General features: G+C 44.1%; 1 protein-coding gene across 4 annotated transcripts in view; it reads left to right on the top strand.

Moving 5' to 3' along the window:
- LOC130269369 (colorectal mutant cancer protein-like) overlaps nucleotides 1-16891 on the top strand; it is an 80347-nt gene extending 63456 nt beyond the window's left edge. For all 4 annotated transcript variants that reach the window (XM_056518102.1, XM_056518100.1, XM_056518103.1 and 1 more), the window contains one exon: nucleotides 16194-16891. In XM_056518102.1, coding sequence (XP_056374077.1) covers nucleotides 16194-16374 — 181 coding nt within the window. In that variant the 3' untranslated portion in view covers nucleotides 16375-16891. The remainder of the gene's footprint in view (nucleotides 1-16193) is intronic.
- The last annotated feature ends 5839 nt before the right edge of the window (nucleotides 16892-22730 follow it).

Raw genomic sequence — 22730 nt, forward strand, 5'->3', positions numbered from 1 at the left:
TGAGGAATGGAGGCATCTGCTGGAGGGATCAAAATTTCCAGTTATCATTTACACCGATCACAAGAATCTCTCCTATCTCCAGTCTGCCCAACGGCTGAATCCTCGCCAGGCCAGGTGGTCGTTGTTCTTTGCCCGTTTTAACTTTGAAATTCATTTTCGCCCTGCCGACAAGAACATTAGGGCCGATGCCCTCTCTCGTTCTTCTGATGCCTCGGAAGTAGAGGTCTCTCCGCAACACATCATTCCTCCTGACTGTCTGATCTCCACTTCTCCAGCCTCCATCAGGCAAACTCCTCCAGGGAAGACCTTCGTTTCTCCACGCCAACGTCTCGGGATTCTCAAATGGGGTCACTCCTCCCACCTCGCAGGCCATGTGGGCATCAAAAAGTCCTTGCAACTCATCTCTCGTTTCTATTGGTGGCCGACTCTGGAGACGGATGTTGTTGATTTTGTGCGGGCCTGTACTGTCTGTGCCCGGGATAAGACTCCTTGCCAGAAGCCTGCTGGTCTCCTTCATCCTCTGCCTGTCCCCGAACAGCCTTGGTCTCTGATTGGTATGGACTTTATTACAGACCTACCCCCATCCCGTGGCAACACTGTTGTTTGGGTGGTCGTTGATCGATTTTCCAAGATGGCACATTTTATTCCTCTTCCTGGTCTTCCTTCAGCGCCTCAGTTGGCAAAACAATTTTTTGTACACATTTTTCGTCTTCACGGTTTGCCCACGCAGATCGTCTCGGATAGAGGCGTCCAATTCGTGTCAAAATTCTGGAGGGCTCTCTGTAAACAACTCAAGATTAAATTAAACTTCTCTTCTGCTTATCATCCTCAATCCAATGGGCAAGTAGAAAGAATTAACCAGGTCCTGGGTGACTATTTACGGCATTTTGTTTCCTCCCGCCAGGATGACTGGGCAGATCTTCTACCATGGGCCGAATTCTCGTACAACTTCAGAGTCTCTGAATCTTCTGCTAAATCCCCATTTTTCGTGGTGTACGGCCGTCACCCTCTTCCCCCCCCCTCCCTATTCCCTTGCCCTCTGGTTTGCCCGCTGTGGATGAAGTGACTCGTGATCTTTCCACCATATGGAAAGAGACCCAAAATTCTCTTTTACAGGCTTCATCTCGCATGAAAAAGTTTGCCGATAAGAAAAGAAGAGCTCCCCCCATTTTTGCTCCCGGAGACAAGGTATGGCTCTCCGCTAAATATGTCCGCTTTCGTGTCCCCAGTTACAAACTGGGACCACGCTATCTTGGTCCTTTCAAAGTCTTGTGCCAAATTAATCCTGTCTCTTACAAACTTCTTCCTCCTTCTCTTCGTATTCCCAATGCCTTTCATGTCTCTCTCCTTAAACCACTCATCATCAACCGTTTCTCTCCCAAACTTGTTTCTCCCACTCCTGTTTCCGGTTCTTCTGACATCTTCTCCGTGAAGGAGATACTGGCCTCCAAGACGGTCAGAGGGAAAAAAATTTTTTTGGTTGATTGGGAGGGCTGTGGTCCTGAAGAGAGATCCTGGGAACCTGAGGACAACATCCTAGACAAAAGTCTGGTCCTCAGGTTCTCAGGCTCCAAGAAGAGGGGGAGACCCAAGGGGGGGGGGTACTGTTACGCCGAGCGCTCCGGGTCCCCGCTCCTCCCCGGAGCGCTCGCAACATCCTCGCTACTGCAGCGCCCCGGTCAGATCTACTGACCGGGTGCGCTGCGATACCGCCCCCAGCCGGGATGCGATTCGCCATGCGGGTGGCGCCCGCTCGCGATGCGCACCCCGGCTCCCGTACCTGACTCGCTCCCCGTCGGTCCTGTCCCGGCTCGCGCGGCCCCGCTCCCTAGGGCGCGCACGCGCCGGGTCTCTGCGATTTAAAGGGCCACTGCGCCACTGATTGGCGCAGTTGGTCTAATTAGTGTGTTCACCTGTGCACTCCCTATGTATACCTCACTTCCCCTGCACTCCCTCGCCGGATCTTGTTGCCATTGTGCCAGTGAAAGCGTTTCTTTGTGTGTTCCTAGCCTGTGTTCCAGACCTCCTGCCGTTGCCCCTGACTACGATCCTTGCTGCCTGCCCCGACCTTCTGCTACGTCCGACCTTGCTCTTGTCTACTCCCTTGTACCGCGCCTATCTTCAGCAGTCAGAGAGGTTGAGCCGTTGCTAGTGGATACGACCTGGTTACTACCGCCGTTGCAAGACCATCCCGCTTTGCGGCGGGCTCTGGTGAATACCAGTAGTAACTTAGAACCGGTCCACTAGCACGGTCCACGCCAATCCCTCTCTGGCACAGAGGATCCACCTCCTGCCAGCCGGAGCGTGACAAGAACCAGACAAACATGAGTTCGATGCTCCTCTAAGTTGCGGGAGAAGATCAGAATATCATCCAGATATACGACAATATAGGTGTAGAGAAGATCACGGAAGATATCATTGACAAACTCTTGAAAAACGACTAGAGCATTGCAGAGACCAAAAGGCATAACGAGATACTCAAAATGTCCATCACCCTTGCGGATACAAATGAGGTAAGTCCAAATTCATCTCCCTTGCTTCTTGTAAGTCCAACTTGGAGAAGACCTTGGCACCTCGGAGACGGTCAAAAAGTTCAGAGATGAGAGGTAGTGGATAACGATTGTTGACCGTGATTTTGTTAAGTCCCCTGTAGTCAATGCATGGATGGAGTGAGCCATCCTTCTTCCCTACAAAAAAGAAACCTACTCCAGCAAGAGAAGAGGGCTTACGGATAAATCCCTTCTGGAGATTCTCCTGGATATACTCAGCCATGGCTTTGGTCTCGGGAACCGATCCTGAGAAATCCTTCCACGAGGAGGAGTGGTACCAGGCAGAAGATCTATAGGGCAGTTGTAAGGACGATGTGAAGGGAGAGATTCAGCTTGTTTCTTGCAGAATATGTCAGAAAAAACTTGGTAAGGTGGCGGCAGGCCAGGTAAAGGAGGAGGACAAGAAACAACTTTAGGCTGAACTGATTAGACACAAAGATTTTGACAGGATTGTCCCCAGCGAATAATCTCTCCAGTTCTCCAATCAAGGTGCGGAGAATGACGTTGTAGCCAGTAAAGGCCAAGAAGAAGCTCAGAAGTACAGTGTGGCAGTACATAGAATTCAATCTTTTCTTTATGCAACACTCCCACTTGCATGATGAGAGATTTGGTACGGAAGTGCACCATACAGTCCAGATTTTGTCCATTTACTGAGGAGATGAACAAAGGCTTGGCAAGACCAAAGAAGCATCAATAAAGTCACCTGCAGACCCAGAATCCAAAAATGCAGTAGCGCTGAAGAAAGACTTGGCAGAAGCGAAGACCTGTACAGTAATGATTAAGTGAGGAGAGGAAGTATTCACACCTAGAGACGCCTCTCCCACGTACCCTAGGTGCGAGCGTTTCCCGGACGCTGTGGGCGAACTGTACAGTCCTTGAGGAAGTGCTCCGGGCTAGCACAATGCAGACACAAATTCTCACTGCGGTGTCTTGATCTCTCCTGTTGAGTCAAGCGAGAACAATCCACTTGCATAGTCTCTTCGGCAAGAGGCTCAGGGGAGTGTAGAGGAGGACGCTGCAACACGGGTGCCAGACGAGGATATCGCCTTGTATGGGCAGGTTCTCTCTCCAAACAAAGTTCCTCCTGTCTCTCAGCAAAACGCACATCAATACATGTAGCTAGGTGGATAAGTTCAGACAAGGAAGACGGAGGATCACGTGCAGCGAGGGCATCTTTTATCCTGCTAGACAGTCCTTTTTTGAAAGTTGCACACAAGGCCTCATCATTCCATGCCAGTTCCGAGGCTAGAGTGCGGAATTGAACTGCGTAGTCACCAACGGAGGAATTCCCCTGACAGAGATTAAGGAAAGCCGTCTCGGCAGAAGCACGTGCAGGTTCTTCAAAGACACTGTGAAATTCAGCCAGAAACGCAGTCAATTTGGAGGTAACCAGGTCACCTGGTCACCACTATCCCAAAGAGGAGTAGCCCACGCCAAGGCTTTTCCTGATAGCAGACTGACCACAAAGGCCACCTTAGCACGTTCTGTAGGGAATTGGTCCGACATGAGCTCCAGATGCATGGAGAACTGTGTAACGAAGCCTCTACATAGCTTGGGATCACCATCATACTTAGAGGGTAGAGGTAAGCATAACAATTGGACCTGGGCCAATTGCTGGATGTCGTATATCTGGATTTTTCCAAAGCATTTGATACGGTGCCACATAAAAGGTTGGTGCATAAAATTAGAAGGATTGGGCTGGGGGAGAATGTGTGTGGAAGTGGGTACGTATCTGGCTCAGTGATAGGAAACAGAAGGTGGTTATTAATGGTACTTATTCTGATTGGGTGACTGTTACTAGTGGGGTACCACAGGGGTCAGTCTTGGGTCCTGTTCTATTTAATATATTCATTAGTAACCTTGTATAGGGGTTGAATAGTAAAGTAGCAATCTGTGCAGATGATACAAAACTCTGTAAACGGGTAAACACTATAGAGGACAGTGCACTATTACAAATGGTTCTGGATAGGTTGGAGGTTTGGGCTGGGAAGTAGCAGATGAGGTTGAACAGTGATAAATGTAGTGTTATGCACATGGGAAGGAAAAGTCCGGGCTAGGATTATGTATTAACTGGGAGAACACTTGGGACGATTGACATGGAAAAGGACTTAGGGGCCTTAGTTAATAGTAAATTTAGCTGTAGTAACCAGTGGCAGTCAGCTGCTGCCAAGGCAAATAAAATCATGGGGTGCATCAATAGGGGCATAGATGCCCACGACAAGGAAATAATTCTACCACTGTACAAATCACTAGTCAGACCACACATAGAATACTGTGTACAGTACTGGGCACCAGTGTACAAAAAAGATAAAGTGAAGCTGGAGAGGGTTCAAAGATGGGCAACCAGGGTAATACGGGAAATGGGAGGACTACAGCACACAGAAAGATTATCAGAATTAGGGTTATTTAGTTTAGAAAAAGAAGGCTTAGGGGCTACCTAATAACTTTGTATAAATATATCAGGGGGCAGTACAGAGATCTTTCCCATGATCTATTTATACCCAGGAGTGTATTCATAACAAGGGGCATCCTCTACGTCTTGAGGAAAGAAGGTTTCTACACCAGCACAGACGGGGGGGTTCTTTACTGTAAGAACAGTGAGACTGTGAAATTCTCTCCTGGAGGAGGTGGTCATGGTGAACTCTGTTAAAGAGTTTAAAGGAGTAGTCCGGCGCGCACTTTTCTTATTTTATCCGGTCCGGGCTGCAAAATGCCTACGCGCCCCCGGAGCTCCGGTACAGGGGTTTGATCGCCGGGCTGTTTGCTTCTTACTTCCTGTTAGCCCGGCACGTCACACGGAGCTTCAGCCTATCACCGGCCACAGCGATGTCCCGCCTCGGCCGGTGATAGGCTGAAGCTCCGTGTGATGGGCCAGGCTAACAAGAAGTAAGAAGCAAACAGCTCGTGACCGAACATCTGTACCAGAGCTCCAGGGGCGCATAGGCAGGCAAGAGAAAGTTTGTTTTCTTTTTTTTTTTTGCAGCCCGGACCGGATAAAATAAGAAAAGTGCGCGTTGGACTACTCCTTTAACCCCTTCCCGACCTATGACATACCTGTACGTCATGGGTGGCAAAGTGTTCCCGACCCATGACATACAGGTACGTCATGGACATTACTGCCGCTACTCGCGGCATCCCGCAGTGCCCGAAAAGATGGTGGCTATCTTACCGTGCGACCACGGGGGGTTTCGTCCCCCACCCCCCCCCAGCGATCGCTGCTATCAGCTGGTCAAATCTGACTAGCTGATAGCAGCGTTTCGCTATCAGAATACTTAGCAGCGCGGTGTGTGAGTTCCGATCACGGGGATCAGGACACACACCGTTCTGCTAAGTGTCCCTGACCAGTCCCCCGGCGTCACTTACCCGTCGGAGCGGTGTCCTGAGCGGTCCCGGCGTCCTCCGTGCGGTCCCGGCGTCCTCCGTGCGGTCCTGGCTGCGCTGCGTCCCGGAGGTGAGTTTCCGGCAGCAGTGCGGCATCTTCATTGGCAGCAGTGAGATCGCCGTAAAGCGATCTCACTGCTGCCTCTGAGAGTTTCAAAACTGCAACTCCCAGCATGCCCAGACAGCCTTTGGCTTTCTGGGCATGCTGGGAGTTGTAGTTTTGCAACATCTGGAGGTCCTCAGTTTGGAGACCACTGTATAATGGTCTCCAATCTGTGCTCTTCCAGATGTAGCAAAACTACAAATCTCAGCATGCTCAGTCTGTCCAGGCATGCTGGGAGTTGTAGTTCTCTAACATCTGGAAGAGCACAGATTGGAGACCATTATACAGTGGTCTCCAAACTGTGGACCTCCAGATGTTGCAAAACTACAACTCCCAGCATGCCCAGACTGCCCAAGCATGCTGGAAGTTGTAGTTCGGCAACAACTGGAGGCACACTAGTTGGGAAACATTGTCCGTTTCCTACCTCAGTGCCTCCAGCTGTTGCAATTGTTGCAAAACTATAACTCCCAGCATGCACTGACAGACCATGCATGCTGGGAGTTGTAGTTTTGCAACAGCTGGAGGCACACTGGTTTGGAAACACTAAGTTTGGTTGCAAAACACTTGAAAGTTTATTACTTAACTTAGTGTTTCCAAACCAGTGTTCCTCCAGCTGTTGCAAAACTACAACTCCCAGCATGCACGGACAGCCAAAGGGCATGCTCGGAGTTTGCAACAGCTGGATGTTTGCCCCCTCCCCCCAATGTGAATGTACAGGGTACACTCACATGGGCGGAGTTTTACAGTGAGTGCTGCAAGTTTAAGATGGCGCAAATTTTGCGCTGCAGCTCAAACTTCCAGCGGCAAACTTGCTGTGAACCTCTGCCCATGTGACTGTACCCTAAAAACACTACACTACACTAACACTAACCTAAAATAAAAAGTAAAAAACACTACATATACACATACCCCTACACAGCCCCCCTCCCCCAAAAAATGAAAAACGTCTGGTACGCTACTGTTTCCAAAACGGAGCCTCCAGCTGTTGCAAAATAATAACTCCCAGTATTGCCGGACAGCCATTGACTGTCCAGGCATGCTGGGAGTTTTGCAACAGCTGGAGGCACCCTGTTTGGGAATCACTGGCGTAGAATACCCCTATGTCCACCCCTATGCAAATCCCTAATTCAGGCCTCAAATGCGCATGGCGCTCTCTCACTTTGGTGCCCTGTCGTATTTCAGGGCAATAGTTTTGGGACACATATGGGGTATCGCCGTACTCGGGAGAAATTGCCTTACAAATTTTGGGGGGCTTTTTCTTCTTTAACCCCTTATGAAAAGGTGAAGTTGGGGTCTACACCAGCATGTTAGTGTAAAAAAATAAATTTTTTACACTGACATGCTGGTGTTGCCCTATACTTTTCATTTTCACAAGAGGTAAAAGGGAAAAAAGACCCTCTAAATTTGTAACGCAATTTCTCGTGAGTACGGAGATACCCCATATGTGGGCACAAAGTGCTCTGGGAGCGCACAGAAGGGAGAGTGCACCATGTACATTTGAGGCGATTTGCACAGGGGTGGCTAACGAGCTGTTTGCTTCTTACTTCTTGTTAGCCTGGCCCATCACACGGAGCTTCAGCCTATCACCGGCCGAGGCGGGACATCGCTGTGGCCGGTGATAGGCTGAAGCTCCGTGTGACGTGCCGGGCTAACAGGAAGTAAGAAGCAAACAGCCCGGCGATCAAACCCCTGTACCGGAGCTCCGGGGGCGCGTAGGCATTTTGCAGCCCGGACCGGATAAAATAAGAAAAGTGCGCGCCGGACTACTCCTTTAAACTCTTTAACAGAGTTCACCATGACCACCTCCTCCAGGAGAGAATTTCACAGTCTCACTGTTCTTACAGTAAAGAACCCCCCCGTCTGTGCTGGTGTAGAAACCTTCTTTCCTCAAGACGTAGAGGATGCCCCTTGTTATGAATACACTCCTGGGTATAAATAGATCATGGGAAAGATCTCTGTACTGCCCCCTGATATATTTATACAAAGTTATTAGGTAGCCCCTAAGCCTTCTTTTTCTAAACTAAATAACCCTAATTCTGATAATCTTTCTGTGTGCTGTAGTCCTCCCATTTCCCGTATTACCCTGGTTGCCAGTCCCCCGGCGTCACTTACCCGTCGGAGCGGTGTCCTGAGCGGTCCCGGCGTCCTCCGTGCGGTCCCGGCGTCCTCCGTGCGGTCCTGGCTGCGCTGCGTCCCGGAGGTGAGTTTCCGGCAGCAGTGCGGCATCTTCATTGGCAGCAGTGAGATCGCCGTAAAGCGATCTCACTGCTGCCTCTGAGAGTTTCAAAACTGCAACTCCCAGCATGCCCAGACAGCCTTTGGCTTTCTGGGCATGCTGGGAGTTGTAGTTTTGCAACATCTGGAGGTCCTCAGTTTGGAGACCACTGTATAATGGTCTCCAATCTGTGCTCTTCCAGATGTAGCAAAACTACAAATCTCAGCATGCTCAGTCTGTCCAGGCATGCTGGGAGTTGTAGTTCTCTAACATCTGGAAGAGCACAGATTGGAGACCATTATACAGTGGTCTCCAAACTGTGGACCTCCAGATGTTGCAAAACTACAACTCCCAGCATGCCCAGACTGCCCAAGCATGCTGGAAGTTGTAGTTCGGCAACAACTGGAGGCACACTAGTTGGGAAACATTGTCCGTTTCCTACCTCAGTGCCTCCAGCTGTTGCAATTGTTGCAAAACTATAACTCCCAGCATGCACTGACAGACCATGCATGCTGGGAGTTGTAGTTTTGCAACAGCTGGAGGCACACTGGTTTGGAAACACTAAGTTTGGTTGCAAAACACTTGAAAGTTTATTACTTAACTTAGTGTTTCCAAACCAGTGTTCCTCCAGCTGTTGCAAAACTACAACTCCCAGCATGCACGGACAGCCAAAGGGCATGCTCGGAGTTTGCAACAGCTGGATGTTTGCCCCCTCCCCCCAATGTGAATGTACAGGGTACACTCACATGGGCGGAGTTTTACAGTGAGTGCTGCAAGTTTAAGATGGCGCAAATTTTGCGCTGCAGCTCAAACTTCCAGCGGCAAACTTGCTGTGAACCTCTGCCCATGTGACTGTACCCTAAAAACACTACACTACACTAACACTAACCTAAAATAAAAAGTAAAAAACACTTCATATACACATACCCCTACACAGCCCCCCTCCCCCAAAAAATGAAAAACGTCTGGTACGCTACTGTTTCCAAAACGGAGCCTCCAGCTGTTGCAAAATAATAACTCCCAGTATTGCCGGACAGCCATTGACTGTCCAGGCATGCTGGGAGTTTTGCAACAGCTGGAGGCACCCTGTTTGGGAATCACTGGCGTAGAATACCCCTATGTCCACCCCTATGCAAATCCCTAATTCAGGCCTCAAATGCGCATGGCGCTCTCTCACTTTGGTGCCCTGTCGTATTTCAGGGCAACAGTTTTGGGACACATATGGGGTATCGCCGTACTCGGGAGAAATTGCCTTACAAATTTTGGGGGGCTTTTTCTTCTTTAACCCCTTATGAAAAGGTGAAGTTGGGGTCTACACCAGCATGTTAGTGTAAAAAAATAAATTTTTTACACTGACATGCTGGTGTTGCCCTATACTTTTCATTTTCACAAGAGGTAAAAGGGAAAAAAGACCCTCTAAATTTGTAACGCAATTTCTCGTGAGTACGGAGATACCCCATATGTGGGCACAAAGTGCTCTGGGAGCGCACAGAAGGGAGAGTGCACCATGTACATTTGAGGCGATTTGCACAGGGGTGGCTGATTGTTACAGCAGTTCTGACAAACGCAAAACAATAAATATCCACATGTGACCCCATTTTGGAGACCTATCTCCAACAGAAGATAGTATATAGGGGTCTACGAATTAACATCTTGCCCAATTCACATCAGGAGGATAAGGAGTTTATACAAGGGTGGCAACAACTCTTGACCGAGAATTCATTACGTATGCTTGATTATTTAGTAACATACGAAAAAAAGGCCTTTATCGTTGTCGGTGCTCATTTGGAGAGTCAGATTGAAGAAATACAAGCTTTCAAAAGCAATCCTGAATTCTCGAATTTGGAACAAAGGTTACAAAAACACATAGAAAATTTTCAATCAGATATTAAAGAAAGGAAACATAACAAATATATTAGAGACAGGAGAGACTTTGATACTGGTCAAATTTACATCAAAAGACCACAAGGCAACTATATCAACCAATATACAGATATTTCGGAGTCTGAGATATCTGAATCTGACGAGACCCCAAACGTGCCAACACGAGCATACAATCCGACAACGAAACCTAAATATAAAAACAAACGTAGAAATCCTAACAGACGTCCCTATCAAAAGGATACCACAGCATACACTCAAGGACCCACCCAGGGGAATCACTCTGTGAGCCAGTTCCATAGTGCAGGAACTCACCCCCAAGTAACATGCCATCCTGGACCCTCCCAAAGAAATTCAGATGGGACAAATGTGATGGGAGTACATCCCCAATTAACATGCTATCCTGGTACAACTCAAGGAAATCCAGAAGGGATAAATATGATGGGGGTCTCTCCCCCTGTGCCTGCCTTCTCCTCATCTACTCATTCTGCGCCTTTGGCCCAACAGCCAGTGATGACCACAGCTGTTCCAATGATGACTACTGGAACACTAAATCTACCAACACCAGCAACTTTTTTAGGTGGAGGAGTCCAACTTCGAGACCGGGAGAAATGGGCTTATCCCTCCCAGTCGAGATAAAAAGGGATGAAATGCAAGTTATTAACTTGTCTTCCCATGAACTAACACCTTCTCAGACTGATATCTTAAAGAAAGGTCTATCATATGTCCCAACACCCTCCTATGACTCCTTTACCTGGATAAAAGACATAAACCTCTTCGCTAGAAAGTTAGCCCTCCATAAGATGCATAAGAACAGAGAATCTAATCTGTCCACAAATAGGGAGCGTGATGAAAGAGCTATGTTGGATCTCGTAGATCTTCTAGAGGAGAATGACACAGGAGTCAGAAGGATGGAGCCACCCTTCTCGGATTTAAGACCAAAGTCCAGGACCACACCACCCCTTAGCCAATATGGAAACATTCAAACTTTTGTGGATATGGTCACGAATGACCTAGGGAAAATCAAAAATTCCAGCAGATCTCGGAATTTTACAATGGCGGAGTCCAAGGCTTTGAAAGAATTGGAGCAAAATCAGCAAATCATCATAAAACCCTCTGATAAAGGAGGAAATGTTGTAATTATGAATAAGATTGATTACAAGAATATGGTATTGAGACTAATAAAGGACCCTTCCACCTACAAGAAATTAGACAACAATCCCACTGAGGTGTATGTGACGGAGCTGAAAACCATCTTGACAGAGGCTAAGACAAATTGCTTGATAACAGAGGATGAATTCCGGGTTATGTTTAACCCTAAACCAACCATAGCTACTCTATATGCACTACCGAAGGTACATAAGCAGAAAACCCCTATCCCTGGACGACCTATCGTTTCAGGGAATGAAAATTTGACAGAGGGGATAAGTGTGTATGTGGACCAGATTCTGGCCCCCTTTGTGGTGGCCCTCCCTTCGTACATTAAAGATACAGGAGATGCTGTCACTCGACTCCAGGAAACCTCTTTTCCGCCCCAAACCTTTATAGCAAGCCTCGATGTTGAGGCGCTATACACCAATATAAAGCATGATTTAGGCCTGGAGGCAGTTCGACACTTTTTATCCACAAGAGGTACACAATACACCAGTCACAATGAATTTGTATTATGTTTACTTCATTTCCTTCTCACTCACAATTATTTCTTATTTGATGGTCACTTTTATTTACAATGCAAAGGCACCGCTATGGGCACTACCTGTGCACCCAATTTCGCAAATCTTTTTTTAGGGTGGTGGGAGGACACTATAGTTTTTTCAGACACCTTACACAAGTACACTAGTCACGTTTTATTTTGGGGTAGATTTATTGATGATATTTTATTATTTTGGGATGGCACTATCACCTTATTTAATGAGTTTGTCATAGCACTCAATCAAAATGATATAGGTATGCACTTTACACATGAAATACATGAAAACACTCTCAACTTTCTGGATTTAAAAATTTCTCTGGACTCGAGTGGCAGTATTCATACAAGGATATTTAGGAAACCGACTTCCACCAATAGTTTCCTACAATGGAGAAGTCATCACCCGGTAGCCTTAAAGAGAGGCATTCCAGTCGGGCAATACCTGCGAGCGAGACGCAATTGCTCATCCAATGAAGCCTTTTTGGCAGAGAGCAAATTGCTATATCAGAGATTTATATCCCGAGGATATCCAAAGAAAGTCCTACATAGGGCTTTTGCCCGAGCTAGGGACACTCCGAGAAATGAATTACTCACCACCAACAAAAGATCCATGATAGCATCGGGGCAGGAGATTGTGAGATGCATAGGTACTTTTGATCAAAACAATCGCCGGGTAATGGACGTCTTGCGGAAATATTGGCCCATTTTGATGGCAGATTGCGATCTAAGAGAAGTACTTACCGACTATCCGTCCGTTACGTTCAGACGAGGGAGAAACATCAGAGAACACTTAGTCAAGAGCCACTTCTCCGACCCTGTGGAGGAAACGTGGCTGAGGTCCACTATTATTGGTTCCTATCCATGTGGAAGTTGCTCTTTTTGTCAGAGAGTCCCTAAAACAAAGGACTTTACGAATCCTATTGATGGACGAAGATATGTGATCAGGGAATTTATCAATTGTCAAACCTCCGGTATTGTCTATATAGCCCAATGTGGATGCCCTATGATTTACGTAGGAAAAACTACCCAACAGTTCAGAAGAAGGATTTCTCAGCATATAAGCACGATACGGACCAGAGCAGATACACCTTTAGCAAGACATTTTTGGTCTCACCATGGGGGCAACTGGTCCTGTTTGAGATTTTTTGGCTTGGCCAGACCACGCTTGGGACCAAGACGTGGCAATCTGGATAAAAAGCTTCTACAGGAAGAAGCTAAGTGGATTTACCGACTGAAATCTATGTCTCCTTTGGGCTTGAATGAAGGGTTCACCTTCAGCCCATTTATCTAACTAAGTTTACCTGCCTTAAATAAAACAAAACATTATTCATAAAACCTGAAATGTATGGTATTTCATATACCTATTACGCGAGTGTCGCATTTAAGCCTTTTATTGGTGTCACAGTTATCACACTTGTTTTAGGACACAAATTTTCATTATCAATTTCTCCTCCTCTTTTATTAGCCTGCTGACTTAATTCCTCAACATTGATTCAGTTATCTTGGGCTACCAGATTCTCATCATATTCATCTACATAGATGAGATCAGGAAAAACCTTTCTACTTTATTCTGTTTACTAAACAAATCTATAATATGCATAATAATATATACATTATAATTCAGCCCATTGAGTCTGTTGAATTGAAACTCATACTTCAAGTCTATACCAATCAATAGACATGAGTCTTCACTAAATTTTCTATGTTTTCGCGCATCTCCCCCGCGCACATGAAGGATTTCTAAGTTCTCGCGCAGGTTGAGATGCGCAACCGGAAGTTTACTGTTAGCCGTCGGAGAACGGAGTATGCGCAGATGAGTCGAATCCGGCTCCTCCGTTCTATCACCTCGCGCATGTGATTTTAGCGCAGCACGTCATCGGCAACTTACCCTACGGGGATTCGCCGATGTACGTGCCAGTCAAGGCTCCGGAATCGTGATTGGGCATAGGAAATCTAAACAGAGATTGGGTGATCAAACACAGAGACGTGGATTGGTCGATTAAAGTGTCACTCCTTAATGCATGAGAGGCATTGGTGGAGAATTGATGATGTGTGAATCCCGACATCCTGTGACATCATTAAGGGAGGTATTATAACCCCCTGCACGGCGTTTTTTAACTCAGTGCCCATCTACCTCTTGATAACGCTGCTGAGGCAGTGAAACATGTCGAGGGGGGCCATGTTAAGTTTTTAACTTTGAGCTCCATTGTCCTACAATAGCGCTGAATGTAGGTGGTCTGCAGGCACCTCTTCTCCGCCTCAGTGTGCATTCAATCCATAGACCAGTTGGTCCAATTTATATATATATATAGAATCAAACAAGTAGGACGATATGGTGCTCTACATTTTTAAAACACCATTAAGTGCGACCTGAATCCAATAAAGACTGCACTTTTAATTTCACTTTTTTGATATATGGGAAATAAAGGGTTTTTTTTGGGCTACCTTTCTTGGTAGTCTATGAGTTAGTGCCCATTTTGGAAACTACACCCCTCACGGAATGTAATAAGGGGTGCAGTGAGCATTTACACCCCACTGGTGTATGACAGATTTTTGGAACAGTGGTCTGTGAAAATGAAAAATAAAATTTTTGATTTGCACAGTCCACTGTTTCAAATATCTGTCAAACGCCAGTGGGGTGTAAATGCTCACTGCACCCCTTATTAAATTCCATGAGGGGTATAGTTTCCAAAATGGGGTCACATGTGGGGGGGGTCCACTGTTCTGGCACCATAGGGGCTTCCTAAATGGGACATGCCCCCCAAAAACCCTTTCAGAAAAACTCACTCTCCAAAATCCCATTGTCGCTCCTTCCCTTCTGAGCCCTCTACTGCGCCCGCCGAACACTTTACATACGCATATGAGGTATTTCCTTACTCAAGAGAAATTGGGTTACTAATTTTAGGGTGATTTCTCTCCTTTTACCCCTTGTAAAAATTCAAAAATTGGGTCTACAAGAAAATGCGAGTGTAAAAAATGAAGATTTAGAATTTTCTCCTTCACTTTGCTGCTATTCCTGTGAAACACCTAAAGGGTTAAAACACTTACTGAATGTCATTTCGAATACTTTGGGGGGGGGGTGCAGTTTTTATAATGGGGTCATTTATGGGGTATTTCTAATATGAAGATCCTTAAAATCCACTTCCAACCTGAACTGGGCCCTGAAAAATTACGATTTAGAAAATCTTGAGAAAAATTGGAAAATTGCTGCGGAACTTTGAAGCCCTCTGGTGTCTTCCAAAAGTAAAAACTTGTCAATTTTTTAATGCAAACACAAAGTAGACATATTGTATATGTGAATCAATATGTAATTTATTTGGAATATCCATTTTCCTTTCAAGCAGAGACTTTCAAAGTTAGAAAAATGCTAAATTTTCCAAATTTTCATGAAATTTTTAGATTTTTTACCAAGAAAGGATACAAATATCAGTGAAATTTTACCGATAACATAAAGTAGAATATGTCACGAAAAAACAATCTCGGAATCAGAATGATAAGTAAAAGCATTCCAAAGTTATTAATGTTTAAAGTGACAGTGGTCAGATTTTCAAAAAATGCCCAGGTCATGAAGGTGAAAATGGGCTGGGTCATGAAGGGGTTAAAAGGGGTCTGGATGCATTTTTGGAGAATAATAACATAGCTGGTTATGGATGCTAGATTTATAGGAACAGAATGTTGATCCAGGGATTTATTCTGACTGCCATATTTGGAGTTGGGAAGGAATTTTTACCTCTAGTATTAGGGTTTTTTGCCTTCCTCTGGATCAACTCAGTAGGGACTTATTAGGGTTATAGGTTGAACTAGATGGACTCTGGTCTTTTTTCAACCTTATGAACTATCTTACTATGTTACATAACATATCTTGTCATTGCATATAGCTGCTGTACCATGACGTGCCAAAATCTGAAGATGAATAATAGAGGGGTGCATCATATGGCCAGTGCAAGTGGGCAGAATGGGTCTCCATGGGGATGAGAAACACCCTGGGTGCTCCAAGAGGATCATTAGTATATTAGCATTTTGTTCCATATCTTAGCAACAGCACAATAGATCTGACTACAGTAACAAATATTGTAATCTGCATCATCCGCAATATTAACCTGTATAAGCAGGTTAGTGCATGTGCCGCTTCTGTCATTTCCCCTTTAATATTAATTAGTGATTTATAGAATGTAAGTAAGGGGTCATTTGCTGGGATGACTATCTACAAGGATAGGGCAGTCTTGCATTTCTCTACAAATAGTGTGAGAAATTGGTGAGGTAAATCTTTAATAACAGCACATTAGAGAGGAGTTATCTATTAGTATGAGTAGGCGCTGGTGTAATCTTTGAGACATGTCTATATTTACTGTACTTTTCTTTCCTTTATTGCAGGAATCTCTTTATGACGTACCAGAATGCTTGCAGAAAGTACCAAGAACAACAGCACAAACTAGAGTCACAGGCTGATCTAATGTCACAACAACAACAGCGACAGCTCCAAAAACTTGGCCAAAATATTCAAAATCTGCAAAAGAAAAAGATTCAAAAGGATGCAGGAGAGACGTCCCTGTAAAAAGAAAATAAGACATTTAGTGCTTCTTAGGTTATCATGGATAATATAATAAAGGCTTGATGAGGGCACCGGTTAGTCGTATCCGTCGTCATCCCAAGGAAAATAGAATGAATTTTAATGCAGAATTCCATGCAGAATGTGAACATAGCCTAATAGGTGCAGTAAGAACCTAGCCTTAGGCTAAGTTTTCACTTTAAAAAAAAAAAAAAAACATACAGCCAAACAGAATTTTTGGGTGAAAAAACACTGTGGCCAGATGTTAGCTGCAAGTCACTAGACTAGGCATTTATAAAAAGCCATACCAACTTGGCGTTTTTGTGTTTGCATTTTTTTTCCACTCCTCTTTGGCCGTGTTCAGCAGCATGTTAATAATTTGGCATTTTCCCCTGAAATCTTGGCGTTTTTCTCCCATAGACCTCTAAAAAATGTTATTAAAAATGCAATGTGAGTTTTGCATTAGCATTTGGTTTCTGGTATTTTTTCATCTTTTTTTTACTTAACCCCTTAAGGACTCAGGGTTTTTCCGTTTTTGCACTTTCGTTTTTTCCTCCTTACCTTTTAAAAATCATACCCTTTCAATTTTCCACCTAAAAATCCATATTATGGCTTATTTTTTGCGTCGCCAATTCTACTTTGCAGTGACATTAGTCATTTTACCCAAAAATGCACAGTGAAACGGAAAAAAAAATCATTGTGTGCGACAAAATCGAAAAAAAAACGCCATTTTGTAACTTTTGGGGGCTTTCGTTTCTACGCAGTGCATATTTTGGTAAAAATTACACCTTATCATTATTCTGTAGGTCCATACGGTTAAAATGATACCCTACTTATATAGGTTTGATTTTGTCGCACTTCTGGAAAAAATCATAACTACATGCAGGAAAATTTATACGTTTAAAAATGTCATCTTCTGACCCCTATAACTTTTTTATTTTTCCACGTACGGGGTGGTATGAGGACTCATTTTTTGCGCCATGATCTGAAGTTTTTATTAGTATGATTTTTGTTTTGATCTGACTTTTTGATCACTTTTTATTCATTTTTTAATGTTATAAAAAGTTACCAAAATACGCTTTTTTTGGACTTTTTTTTTACACTGTTTTATTTTTTTTATGGGAAAAGGGGGGTGATTCAAACTTTTATTAGGGAAGGGGTTAAATGACCTTTATTAACACTTTTTTTTAACTTTTTTTTTGCAGTGTTATAGGTCCCATAGGGACCTATAACACTGCACACACTGATCTCTAATGCTGATCACTGGCGTGTATTAACACGCCTGTGATCAGCATTATCGGCGCTTGACTGCTCCTGCCTGGATCTCAGGCACGGAGCAGTCATTCGTTGATCGGACACCGAGGAGGCAGGTAAGAGTCCTCCCGGTGTCCGATCAGCTGTTCGGGACGCCGCGATTTCACCGCGGCGGTCCCGAACAGCCCGACTGAGCAGCCGGGATACTTTCAGTTTCACTTTAGAAGCGGCGGTCAGCTTTGACCGCCGCTTCTAAAGGGTTAATACCGCAAATCACAGCGATCAGCGATGTGTGGTATTAGCCGCGGGTCCCGATTAGCGCCGGGACCGACGCGATATGATGCAGGATCGCGGCGCGGTCCCGCTTCATATCGCGGGAGACGGCGCAGGACGTAAATATACGTCCTGCGTCGTTAAGGGGTTAAGAGTTAAAGGGGACCAATCAGCAGATTTTAGCATATATAACGCTTGGAAATGCATTATTAATGCTAAAATCGTTATCCTCACCATCCCCGGGGGATGTTTTTCCCTCCAGGGATGGTAAAGATATTAAGTTATAAAGTCCCCCCGGCCACCCAGCAAGTAGTCCCTGAGCGGGGACTTTCACTTACCAGCTCCGTTCGCTGCAGCCCGCCCTGACGGCTTGACTTTATAATTTAATATCTTCACCATTCTTTGGGGCACAAACGTCCCTCGGGGAGGGTGAGGATAACAATTTTAGCATATATAACGCATTACCAAGCGTTATATGCTAAAATCTGCTGATTGGTTCCCTTTAAAAAAAGAAGTGGTGGACACAGGAAAAGGAAAAACTTCCAAAGGTGAAAAAAACGCAATTGCCACACAAAGGTAAAAAGGCCAGATCACAAAAACAGAGAAAAATGTGGTAGTGGCAGTTTTTTTCTGTTGTGCTTTTTGGCCAAAAAATGCTGGCAAAAGAAAAAAAGTGGAAACCTAGCCTTAGGGAGGTCTTTGAAAGCTAAGACAGCTCATAGCAGTCACATAGAAATTATTACTGACTTATCTCTGAAGTTCAGTGTTTCCTATTGGCTGTAATGTGCTTGATATTCCTCTTTGTGACAATATAATGGAATTCTATATTTGTTGTGCTCTATGTGTTTTCTTACCAATAATCATATTTTCATGGTGTACTTATTCCTTTCTATTCAATACTTTTGATTCAAGGCAGGGGCGTAGTCATAGAGGTAGCAGTCGCATCGGGGCTCTGGTGCCGGAGGGGGCCCCAAAGCACATCTGCCCCATTAGAGACCAGTAATATAACTGGCATATGGGGCACTGTTGCAGATTTTGCGTAGGGGCCCAGAAGCTACAAGCTACGGCTCTGATTCAAGGGTATTATTTCTAAAGCATCTGACGTAACAGCTGCAATGGGGCCTAGCCTTTACTGTAGGGGAGGGGGGGTGGCGATGTCGATATATATGGTCAAGGTTAAGGTGTATTCACTGATCACTGTGGATGATGAAAGGGAGCAGTAAAGTGGTCATTGTAAAATGTAAAGGATGATTGTTAGGAAAGTAGAAAACAACAGAATATAAAGACCAAAATAACTGGGTATAGTACTGACATTTACTATTATAAATCTAAGATTCAAGGGGGAATTCATCATTGTTGGTATAGGTGAATGATTTATGTCCTTTATTTTGTGTGGTGCTAATGTGTAAGTGTGTCAGATTTATTAAATGGTCGCATATGATACATTTTTACTACCAAAAAACTGTGTTAGGCTAGGTTTCCATGCAGTTATTTTTTTTGCAAAACAACCACTGCAGTTTTTGAACCAAAGCCAGAAGTGTATTCAAAAGGAATGGGAACTAAAAGTAGTATTTTTAGTTCTCCTTCCTACTGGATCCACTTCTGATGCCAGAAAAAAAAAAACCTGTGTGGAAACCTAGCCTAAAACCAATAATTCCCCCCTAGGTCCCTCATAACTGACTACCTGTGTTAGTTTTATGATGTAAGGCAAACAGCATGTGTGTACATGCAAAAAACATGGCCTAGTAGTCATTAATATTTGCATTCTAGAAGGGTGGGAACTGTAAGTCAAATCATTGAACATAAATGCATAGGTTGCAACTATTTAACCACATTGTTTCAGAGGAAAAGCAATACTTTATACATATTCTTTGGTAAGTAACACAAGTGGCTGAACTAGATTATACAGTCTTTGCTGTACACTGGTTATCTCCCTTAGGCTGCATTCACATCTCGTTTTTACAATACGGGTACCGGATCTGGCTGGGGGAGGGGCAATCCAGGCTCTCCCGTACCCCAGCCGGACTAGTGCTGAACTCCATTTACTTTAATGAGCCGGACCTAAAACCGCATACGGGTAAAAAATTAGCCGACCGGAGTCACCGTTTGACTCCGGTCGGCTCATAAAAGTAAATGGAGTTCAGCGCTGGTCCGGCTGGGGTACGGTAGAGCCCGGTTTGCCCCTTCCCCAGCCGGATCCGGCACCCGTAATGTAAAAACGAGTAAAAATGTGAATGCAGCCTTAGGCTAGGATTCCACTGAGGTTTTTCATGCAAAAACGCAGATAAAAATGGCCATTTTTGCGGCCAGATATTAGCTGCAAGTCAATAGCGAACTGCAAAATGCCAGATCCATTTGGCGTTTTTCAGTTTGACGTTTTTTCCTCCTTTGGGCGTTTTTCAGATATTTTTGGCTCCTTGGCAGTTTCAAAAACGACCTCTTGTTGAGACTTTGGTGTTTTTTTTCGGGAAGTCTATGGGAATAAAAAATGCCAAGGAAAACGCCATGTGGGTTTGAACTTAGGAGTTTTTGCCGGCGTTTTTTATTCTTCTTTGGACTTTAGCGATCCAAAAAAGTGATAGAGATGCCTTTATTTTTTTTCAGCACGGATAATCTTCCTACCCTCTCCCCCATATCTTCATCCAGGGGGAGCATAGTAGATTTGCTCCAATTTATCTCCAACCCCGATAAAGGGGCAAATACATCAAACAGTTTCATGATCTGGTGTATTTTTTCTTGTGGGTTAGTTACAAAAAGGAGGATATCATCTGCAAATAATAAAATCTTATTTATTTCTCCATTTACTCCAAATCCCTCATAGACATTGTTATCTCTTATCCAAGCCGCTAGGGGTTCAATATAAATTAAAAATAAAAAAGGTGAGAGGGGGAGAGATGCCTTTTTTAATAACATTTTGTAGGGTACCATAAAAAAATTATAAAAAAGATTCAGTTGTGATGGAAAAAATTATATTTTACGAAATGTATCTTTTTTTCTAGCGAATTTTTTTAACCCCTTAAGGACCAGGCCATTTTACACCTTAAGGACCGAAGCGTTTTTTGCAATTCTGACCACTGTCACTTTAAACATTAATAACTCTGGAATGCTTTTAGTTATCATTCTGATTCTGAGATTGTTTTTTCGTGACATATTCTACTTTAACTTAGTGGTAAAATTTTATGGTAACTTGCATCCTTTCTTGGTGAAAAATCCCCAAATTTTATGAAAAAAAATGAAAATTTTGCATTTTTCTAACTTTGAAGCTCTCTGCTTGTAAGGAAAATGGATATTCAAAATAAAACATTTTTGTGTTCACATATACAATATGTCTACTTTATGTTTGCATCATAAAATTAATGAGTTTTTACTTTTGGAAGACACCAGAGGGCTTCAAAGTTCAGCAGCAATTTGGAAATTTTTCACAAAATTTTCAAACTCGCTATTTTTCATGGACCAGTTCAGGTTTGAAGTGGATTTGAAGGGTCTTCATATTAGAAATACCCCATTAATGACCCCATTATAAAAACTACACCCCCCAAAGTTTTCAAAATGACATTCAATAAGTGTATTAACCCTTTAGGTGTTTCACAGGAATAGCAGAAAAGTGAAGGAGAAAATTCACAATCTTCATTTTTTACACTCGCATGTTCTTGTAGACCCAATTTTTGAATTTTTGCAATTGGTAGAAAGGAGAAAATTTTTACTTGTATTTGAAACCCAATTTCTCTCGAGTAAGCACATACCTCATATGTCTATGTTAATTGTTCGGCGGGTGCAGTAGAGGGCTCAGAAGGGAAGGAGCGACAAATGGTTTTTGGGGGGCATGTCACCTTTAGGAAGCCCCTATGGTGCCAGGACAGCAAAAAAAAAAACACATGGCATACCATTTTGGAAACTAGACCCCTCGGGGAACGTAACAAGGGGTAAAGTGAACCTTAATACCCCACAGGTGATTCACGACTTTTGCATATATAAAAAAAAAAAAAAATGTTTTACCTAAAATGCTTGGTTTCCCAAAAATTTTACATTTTTAAAAAGGATAATAGCAGAAAATACCCCCCATAATTTGAAGCCCAATTTCTCCCGATTCAGAAAACACCCCATATGGGGGTGAAAAGTGCTCTGCTGGCACACTACAGGTCTCAGAAGAGAAGGAGTCACATTTGGCTTTTTGAAAGCAAATTTTGCTCTGGGGGCATGCCGCATTTAGGAAGCCCCTATGGTGCCAGAACCACAAAAAAAAAACCACATGGCATACCATTTTGGAAACTAGACCCCTCGGGGAACGTAACAAGGGGTAATGTGAACCTTAATACCCCACAGGTGATTCACAACTTTTGCATATGTAAAAAAATTAAACATTTTTTACCTAAAATGCTTGGTTTCCCAAAAATTTAACATTTTAAAAAAGGGTAATAGCAGAAAATACCCCCCGTAATTTGTAACACAATTTCTCCCGAGTACGGAGATACCCCATATGTGACCCTAAACTGTTGCCTTGAAATACGACAGGGCTCCAAAGTGAGAGCGCCATGCGCATTTGAGGCCTAAATTAGGGACTTGCATAGGGGTGGACATAGGGGTATTCTACGCCAGTGATTCCCAAACAGGGTGCCTCCAGCTGTTGTAAAAGTCCCAGCATGCCTGGACAGTCAGTGGCTGTCTGGTAATACTGGGAGTAGTTGTTTTGCAACAGCTGGAGGCTCCGTTTTGGAAACAGTGGTGTACCAGACATTATTAATTTTTATTGGGGAGGGGAGGGGGGCTGTGTAGGGGTATGTGCATATGTAGTATTTTTTACTTTTAATTTTATTTTGTGTTAACGTAGTGTAGTG

The sequence above is a fragment of the Hyla sarda genome, chromosome 1 (genome assembly GCF_029499605.1).
Source record: "Hyla sarda isolate aHylSar1 chromosome 1, aHylSar1.hap1, whole genome shotgun sequence".
NCBI lineage: Eukaryota > Metazoa > Chordata > Amphibia > Anura > Hylidae > Hyla > Hyla sarda.